The 8,347-nt window shown below is 38.9% G+C and overlaps 1 protein-coding gene across 1 annotated transcript; it reads left to right on the top strand.

Moving 5' to 3' along the window:
- Nucleotides 1-288: 288 nt before the first annotated feature.
- On the top strand, nucleotides 289-4,705 carry LOC120236620 (serine protease inhibitor Kazal-type 9-like). The gene is made up of 4 exons (XM_039239513.1): nucleotides 289-370; nucleotides 1,104-1,132; nucleotides 3,103-3,230; nucleotides 4,540-4,705. Exons 1-4 carry the CDS (start codon nucleotides 316-318, stop codon nucleotides 4,583-4,585), a joined length of 258 nt encoding a protein of 85 aa, XP_039095444.1. The 5' UTR covers nucleotides 289-315; the 3' UTR covers nucleotides 4,586-4,705.
- Nucleotides 4,706-8,347: the final 3,642 nt, after the last annotated feature.

Here is an 8,347-nt window from a genome sequence, read left to right as displayed (position 1 = left end):
CAGATTTGTTATGAAGATCCAGTCATACAACAGATGTGAAAGCACTCCATCTTTCAAGGATGTAAAGAAACAAGGTAATGACAACAGCTTGTTTGGGTTCTATGATCTATTAAAATGTCATGAGCAACCATCTCATTTCATAATGAAAGAATTTCCATACTGGCAGATGTTTCTGATCTCATCCTAGGATTCTGTTTCTGGAAATAGCTATGTCACAAGTGAGGCAGGAGCTCTTGACAATATATAAGGCAGAACCCAAGAGCAGAAAGTCACTTGCTTTGCCTCCATCTGACTGTCCGTGGCCACTTCAGCAGCATGAAAGCGCTAGCCTTTACCCTGCTCTTGGCTTTGGCATTTACAACCATCTTCAGTGAGTATCTTCCTTATAATACCCACCCTGCCCTGATACCAATAGTGCATGTTATTTTCTGCTCACAGGATTCTGGGATAAAAACAGATACATCGATAGTAAGGGAAGCTTTATGAAATGCATTTTTTTGTCTTTACCAATAAATCACTAAATGAGACCATCTCTGGGGCTGAGTAGACCTAAGTGGTTAGATAAGGGCAAATTCTTATCCATATAAATATTTTGTGTAACATCTTTTGTTAAGTGTACATCCAGACTCTTCTTTAATTTGATATCACCATTTATGGGGACGTCATTTCTTCATAAAACAGTCTCATCCATTGTTTGGCAGAATGAACTATCATTATTTTTCCATTGAGTTGAACCCTGCCTCCCTAGAATTTTCAATTTCCATTTATATCTACTACATAATAGCAGACATTCCCTAAATAGAAAAACAGTTGTTTTTCTTTCAATATTTCCTAATCTCTGATTATGAGGGAGGAAAGAACCCTTCACTATTATAATAGTTTCTCTATGCTTTGGCTATGCTCTATTCCCACTCCAAAAAAAGGGGTGGGGGGAGTCTATGCTGAGCTTCAAGCTTTGATATTATATTGATACACAGCTCTGAAGAGAGTCTTATATTTTTGACAGTTTGAGAGCTGAAACATAAACAAAAGAGCATTTTTCTACTAAGATGAGGTTCTTCCAGAGTTTAATTTAGTTTCTCTTGTCTTTGTTTTTCTTACAGATATAGGATGTGCCACACACCCTCAACAGGTCAGTATATCCGTCTTGATCTAAAGGTCCTACTTCTATGTAATTGTATAGCCAGTATCAATGAGGAAATATTTACTATCATTAATTAAATTGCTACATGTTTGAAGAATTTTTAAGTATCAAAACTGGTTTTATTTTTAAAAAACTGCTAAGAGAGCTTTCTGAAATGGACATAATAGAACAAAGTGGTTAGGTACCTAGCATTCGTGTTATAAAGTCCCAAGTTTGTATTCTAGCTCCCTGATTGCGTGGCTGTGGGCAGTAACACTGGTTTCAAAGGCTTATTGTGAGACTTAAAGCCACAATGTTTGAAGAGAGGTGAGCATAAGTACCTGGCACGGAGTAAAGCGCAATAAGGACAAGTCAGGATTGTTGTAATTGTTAAATGGGTCACACACATCTTTGTTCTTTATGTTAGAGAATGAAGCTTTTAATTGAACCTTCCCTTTATGACTCATATTAAGTAATAACTATTGTTGAGAAATTCTAGGTGTGGTAGTAAAAACTTTAAATCAGGAGTCAGGCATTTTGGGTTCTAGACCAAGCTCCATGACTTTTCAGCCGTGTGACGCTGGAGCCTGGGCAGCTCCTTTCACCTCTTTGAATATTTTGTGTTATCTATTAAAGAGAATTATAGGATGCTCTATTCTATTCTCATGATTTAGTAGCTGCTGGAGAATGAAAAAGATTCATGAATAGGAAGCTTTGGAAGTCTCTTGGTCATGTTGTACATATCACATTAAGTCCTGGCAGTGGGGTTTGAAGGCAAGAAGTGAAATCATGTTGTCATATACTCACCAGGGGACACTGTAATTCCCATTCCCTGCCAAACTCCACTAGCCTCTGAGGTCCTCCTGCCATTTTATCATGCTTACTCATCTTCCTATTGCCAGCTCTCAGCTCAGCCCTAAAACTTAGAAGGTGCATGGTGTACCTTCTAAGGGATGAAAGGATTAATTAATGGAAACTAGCTGCAGGGGAAGATGAATTTAACTTGAAGTTTGACTATATTTCATGCTATCCAAGTGGATGCAGATAATCGGCAATTTATAAAATATCACATGTGGAACTCAGAGTCAGAAAAACTGGAACTGTAGAGTCTTCGCTATAGAGCTATAGTTTGTGTAGACCAAGGGATAAAAATAATAGCTATTATCTACTCAGCATTTTCCACATCACATGTATCTTCTTGATTATATATATATTTTTTACTTTAACCTTACACTATAGTTATTATTCTCCTCAATTTGCGGGTAAAGAAACCAGAGCTTAAAGAAGTAAAATGATTGTCCCAGGGTCATATCCCAGAGCACATCAGGATTTGAATTCTGATGTGTGTGACTTTTATTGTCCATCTTCTTCAGTTTGTTCATTGATGAAGAACCCAGAAAACTCTTCCTTGGTGATTGCACCCTTGCTTCTGCAGAGAGCTTTACACATTGGCTTTGCTCCTGGCATTTAGAACAATGGGTCTCAACTCTTACAAGAGTAAAATACCCATTGTCTGTGTGCTCGTTAAGCATGTAAGAACTTGTTACCAATAATTAATGGTAAAAGTTGCTAATGATGTGCTAGTTCTTAAAACTATAGTAGGTATCCCTTATAATACATCTCATACTTGCATTCAGATAGACTTTTTGAGTGAAAGAGAGAAATAGCAGGATGTATATAGGACACGAATCCCATAGGAATGGTTACCTTTGTGAATCTGCCATGGATGTTTCTAAATTTAAATGTTTAATTTTTAAATAAATAATGATTTGGGTACGAGCCACCACAAAGAGGTTTATCACTCATGATTTTATATCTGATGTAAGAAATCTTCATATCTGATATACCTCAAAGGTGTTTGATATGGACAGACTATTAGAATAGGAAGCAAATGATTGGAGAGCCCCCTAAACTTGCTTGGGAAATCCTAAATCCTGGGAATAAAGATTTGGTTGAAGGCTTTGAATATGTATTTCCAGGTTGACTGCAGTAAATATGAGAAGTTACCACAGGGAAAAGAGAGATTTTGTTATGAAATATATGCACCAATTTGTGGATCTGATGGCAAAACTTATGCAAATGATTGCTTCTTTTGTTCTGAAGTTCTGTAAGTATTGAAATGTTTTTCTTTTCTATATTCAAGGTGTAATTATGTGTTATGACAAATATATGTCAATTAGGGGAAGTGGTTTAGGGAATAATGAATATGGGAATATGATGAATATGTAAAATTTAGGGTCCCTAGTGTCATTGGATCCCTACATATCCTGGCAGTGAAGCAAAATATCTCAGAATCTCTAAGTTGGAAGGAAGTTGGAGGGTCACCTAGTTCAACTTCCACCTACTAATCTATTGCTTGAACTCTCTCTACAAAAAATTCAAGTCATCCCATAGTCTGTGCTTGATTATTTCCAAGGACAAGGAATGTCCCTCCTCCTATGTGTGCCAGTCCAGTCATCTGTTAGAATGAACCATATTTATTGTTCAGCTTTAATAACTAAGTTTAGATATGTTAGAACCCCCTAATTATTGGCACAAAAGGTGACAAATATAAAAATCCTAAAGAAATTATTCTGTTTCAGAGGGTGACTTCTCAACAAAGTATATTTTGGAGCTATAATAAAAATTAAATTTGAAAACCAACAGCCAAAATTAGCTTAAAGACTACAAAGTAATCATTTGAAAGATGTGTTAGTGTCAGCTCAAAAAATATAAGGGGCACCTAGGTGGCTCAGTTGGTTAAGCGCTGACTTTGGCTCAGGTCATGATCTCATGGTTCATGGGTTCATGTCCCGTGTCAGGCTCTGTGCTGACAACTCAGATTCTGGAACCTGCTTCCCATCCTGTGTCTCCTCTAGAAAGAGACCCCACTCATGCTCGGTCTCTCTCTCTCTCTCTCTCAAAAATAAAACAAACATTAAAATTTTAAAAATGTGTTTAAATATAAGATGGTACATGATATACTAGAATGTATAGAAACATATAGATCCTTTTAAGTATTTTAAAACACACATGAATGAAAACAAACACCTGATATACATGGCATGTTGTTTTGGGTCTCTCTTTTTTTTTTATCAGAAAAAAATACTTTTATGAAAAGTCATGTTTGATGAAAAGTGCAAAATGTGACTTTTATGACAAAATCATTTATGGAAAAAAGGTTTCTAAACGTGCCTTTTATTAGAAATTCATTAAATATGTTTTCAGGGATATAAACTGATCGTGACATATTTTGAGCATCATCTTCACATAACAAGCACCAGTTGCTCAATTTCTAAATTGCGGTCACTCCCTCCTTTTAAAAACACCAATAAGTGGAGAGACTTGAGTACATTGCTGGGGGGTCATTAGTGAAGCTTAGATGCTAATAAAATTGGCCTCAGCAATTTTCATCTGTTGCTCTTTTCTCTCCACAGAAAAACCAACAACAAACTGAAATTTGTACATTTTGGAAAGTGCTGAAGCTATCTTCTGATTCCAAGTCACATGAAACAAATTTCTTCTCCCATATAACTAACCTATGCCACATTGCCTAATCTTGTCACCAGTGTGTTTTGATTTCTTTGCAGAATAAAGTAGACATATGGGAAATAAATATAGGTCTGACTCTTTTTCTTGAGGAGTTTTTGTTCCAGATTTGCTTTACTTTTGATGATGTCTAATAGATGATGTCTTAGGGCCACATCCAGAGGGAAAACGGTTAATTAAGAACAGTAGTGGGGCACCTGGGTGGCTCAGTCAGTAAACAGCTCAGGCTTATGAGTTTGAGCCCCATGTTGGGCTCTGTGCTGACAGCTCAGATCCTGGAACATGCTTCAGATTCTGTGTCTCCCTCTTGTTCTGCCCCTCCCCAGCCTATGCTCTCTCTCTCTCAAGAATTTTTTTAAAAAATTAAAAATAAAAAAAAAAAAAAGAACAGTAGTGGGGCGCGTGGGTGACTCAGTTAAGTGTCCAACTTCAACTTCTGCTCAGGTCACGATCTCATGGTTTGTGAGTTCGAGCCCTACACCAGGCTCACTGCTGTCTGCACAGAGTCTGCTTTGGATCCTTTGTCCCCACCCCAGCTCCAACTCCAACTCTCCCCCTCTCATACTCTCTCTCTCAAAAATAAATAAAAAAAAAAAAAAAAAAAAAAAAAAGAACAGTAGTGGGAACCAGAAAGTCAAATTACCTGAAGCAGATGGCTTCTTCTTGCCCAAGCTATGAAAACACCCTGGTGCATAACTTAGTTCTTATGTATTCCTAAAACATGAACAGGGAAAGAGGGAGCCTTTAAGCCTAAGACTCAAGAAATACTGTTTTGCTAGATATTTCTTGTTTAAAACATTGAAAGCTGCCCTAGATTGAGACCGCTGTCTAACTATTTCCTACCAGAAAACACGTCTGTAAAATGTGGCTGGTCAAACATGGCCGGTAAAGTTTCGCAAATTTCCATGAATTAGTTGATGTCTTTCTTCCGTGGGTTTTTTTTCTCCCCTAAAGTTTGATCTCAGGCCTAGGACCCGAAGCTTATCTTACATTATGAGTTTCAAAAATATTATTGCATGTTCCAAAGATCGTATTATCAGTTCCAAAGAACAGAGAGTATGCCTGGGCACATATTTGTAATCCTTTTGTGCATCTATCTATGCAATTAACAAATATCTATTAATGCCTACTTTGTGACAATTTCTTTAAATGATATGGGAACAAAGGCAAAAGAAAAAAATTAAATTTCCTTACTGCCTATGTCCATTGACAAGTCCTTGTAACAGGCAGAGTGACAGTCCCCTAGGAGCTCAACTGCCTCAGTGAGGACACCTTGCCTAGGACAAAAAGAAATCTTAGCTTAATATTATCCCGACCCCCCAGGATCCTACTTTAACATTGAAAAATTCCTTTGGAAACTTCCTTTATCTTTATCCCCCAAGATATACGTTGGCAATCATACTCCAAGAGTATGGCCCCCCGATATACATCAGAAGGGTCTCATGACTGAGTTTTTACTAAACAGTAATAAATGACCCTTTCCTAACAGCAGCTAGTCTCTCAAGGTCCTGGAAACCTTATTTGCAAAATTCCTTAGAGACTTGCATTATCCCTAACACCCTCCAACCTGAAGGTATATAACCAGTCACTCTTCACAACCCCAGTGAGCTCTTTCTACCCATGGGTCCTTTAATGAAATGACCTTTTTGCACTGAAGATGTCTGAAGAATTCTTTCTTGGCTGTTGGCCCCAAACCTTACCACTTCAAACCACATCATTATGTATTCTCTAAAAAGGTTCTCCTCTGTATTCATTCATTCACGTAATCCTCCCTGATTTATCAAACATCATCTTATATTCTCATTAATTTGCAAGCATCTCTCTTGCTATATTGTGAGCTCATAGCTGACATGCTGCGGGTGTTCAATTAGTGCTTAATAAATGAACTGACTTAAATGGAGATGAACTGAATTTGACTTCTTTCAACAAGTAAGCGAGGAAACCATGGTGTCCTACCCCAGATAACCCTGGAGTCAGGTGTCACTTCCTGATCCAACTCTCTTACTAGAATGTGTACGGTAACTCTTGGCATCCTTCCCTAACCCAAACTCCGAATGTTTTTTCAAGTCCCCATGAAAAGAATCCACAGACACACAAATAATAGAGCAATGATTGCTTTTTCAGTGGTTGTAGGGGAGTGACCTCCATGGCAGTCACCTTGCTTACCTGCAGCCAGAAACTCCCCGCCACTTCCCTTTCCTCTACAGTCACCTCTTGCCACACTACCCTGTAAGTTCTTGTTATTTGTATCATGAAGAGAAAATTGCTGTAAAATTTTAAAGATGCACAAATAAAATGAAATAAAATAAAAACAATTAAATATGTGGTTGAAACCTGTTGCTAGAACGGAGGCCTACTCACATTCTAAGAAATCTCACTCTGTTTCATTTTTAATTCTTCATAGTTCAGCAAAGTAGGCATTACAATAGCCAATAGTCCTTCTGGGATAGGTCAGTCCTGTCTCTCTCAGAGAACAAAGGTAAGCTGAAGCATTGGCTTTGCAATTTTAATTAATATTACTAGTACAGATCAAGGAAGTGGAAGCCAGATCTATAAAAACATCCCTTTAACCAAACACATTCACACTGACACATGCTGAAAACTTTACAGAATTTCTTAAGACAAGGAACTCGGAGTCAATATAAAGTTAAGCTTTTTGGTGAATACCTGTTTCAACACTGGAAGACAACTACCGAAGTTGTGAAAGATCAACGAACTATCCGATCCTTCCAGTTGCCAGACTTCTAGGTGCTGATTTCCTGGGATGTGAGCCATTTAAGTCTTAAAAATAGGCTCTGTGGCCCAGCCCAGCCCTGTGGAGTTGACTCATCAAAAGAGTAAGACTGGCTCCTGGGTTTTATTCTTGCGCCTCATTGTTCCCGAATCTCGTTCCACAAGCCAAGATCCCACTTCTGACCAAGGCAGCTTCTCTGGCCTGAGGCCCCGCCCCGTAACCCGCCCAGTAGCCCAACCCTCCGGTCTTGCACTCCTGAGCTGTGCTCTTCGTTGCCCGCCTCCTCGCAGCCCTACCTATTCCAGAAACGGAGCCCAGCGGCAGACACCCAACAGTATTGGCGGACGTCTGTTGTGTCCGTCACATTCCTGGTTGGTCCACTGTTTGCGCTTCCTGTCTGGACTTCAGTTCTTTCATGTTTGTGCATGAGGCGCATGGATTGCCTGAACCACCATCTGCTTGCTGCCACACTCTTTAGACAGTAACGTGTCCTGTGTCAGCTGAAATTGTTTGTGCAGCCTCTATAATATAATGGCTAAGACAGTGATCATTTGGCAATATATATGATTACCGACTCTTTATGTTGTATACCTGAAATTAATATGATGTTATATGTCAATTATATCTCACATTTTTTAAAATTCCAAAAATGGAAGGAAAAAACCCTAAGGAATTTAATTTTTTAAAAAAATATTTTTATTTATTTCTAGGAGAGAGAGAGAGAGACAGCGTGAGCAGGGGAGGGTCAGAGAGAGAGGGAGACACAGACTCCGAAACAGGCTCCAGGCTCTGAGCCGGCAGTCAGCACAGAGCCCGACGCGGGACTCGAACCCACGAACCGCGAGATCATGACCTAAGCGAAAATCGGACGCTTAACCGACTAAGCCACCCAGGCGCCCCAAACCCTAAGGAATTTTAAAAGAGAGAGAGAGAGATGTGTGGTTTTGGGGGTAGAGAGCCCT

Source organism: Hyaena hyaena, unplaced genomic scaffold (genome assembly GCF_003009895.1).
Source record: "Hyaena hyaena isolate Hyena2069 unplaced genomic scaffold, ASM300989v1 scaffold_157, whole genome shotgun sequence".
In the NCBI taxonomy this organism is placed as follows: Eukaryota; Metazoa; Chordata; class Mammalia; order Carnivora; family Hyaenidae; genus Hyaena; species Hyaena hyaena.
Note: the sequence above shows the minus strand (reverse complement) of the source record. Positions and strands in the feature narration are given on the sequence as shown.

Excerpts from the sequence above, each read along its gene's own strand:
- LOC120236620 (XM_039239513.1), top strand. The coding sequence starts at position 316 with ATGAAAGCGCTAGCCTTTACCCTGCTCTTGGCTTTGGCATTTACAACC. Across the intron at positions 371-1,103 it reads GGCATTTACAACCATCTTCA|ATATAGGATGTGCCACACAC; the intron begins GTGAGTATCTTC and ends TTTTTCTTACAG. Across the intron at positions 3,231-4,539 it reads TTCTTTTGTTCTGAAGTTCT|AAAAACCAACAACAAACTGA; the intron begins GTAAGTATTGAA and ends TTCTCTCCACAG.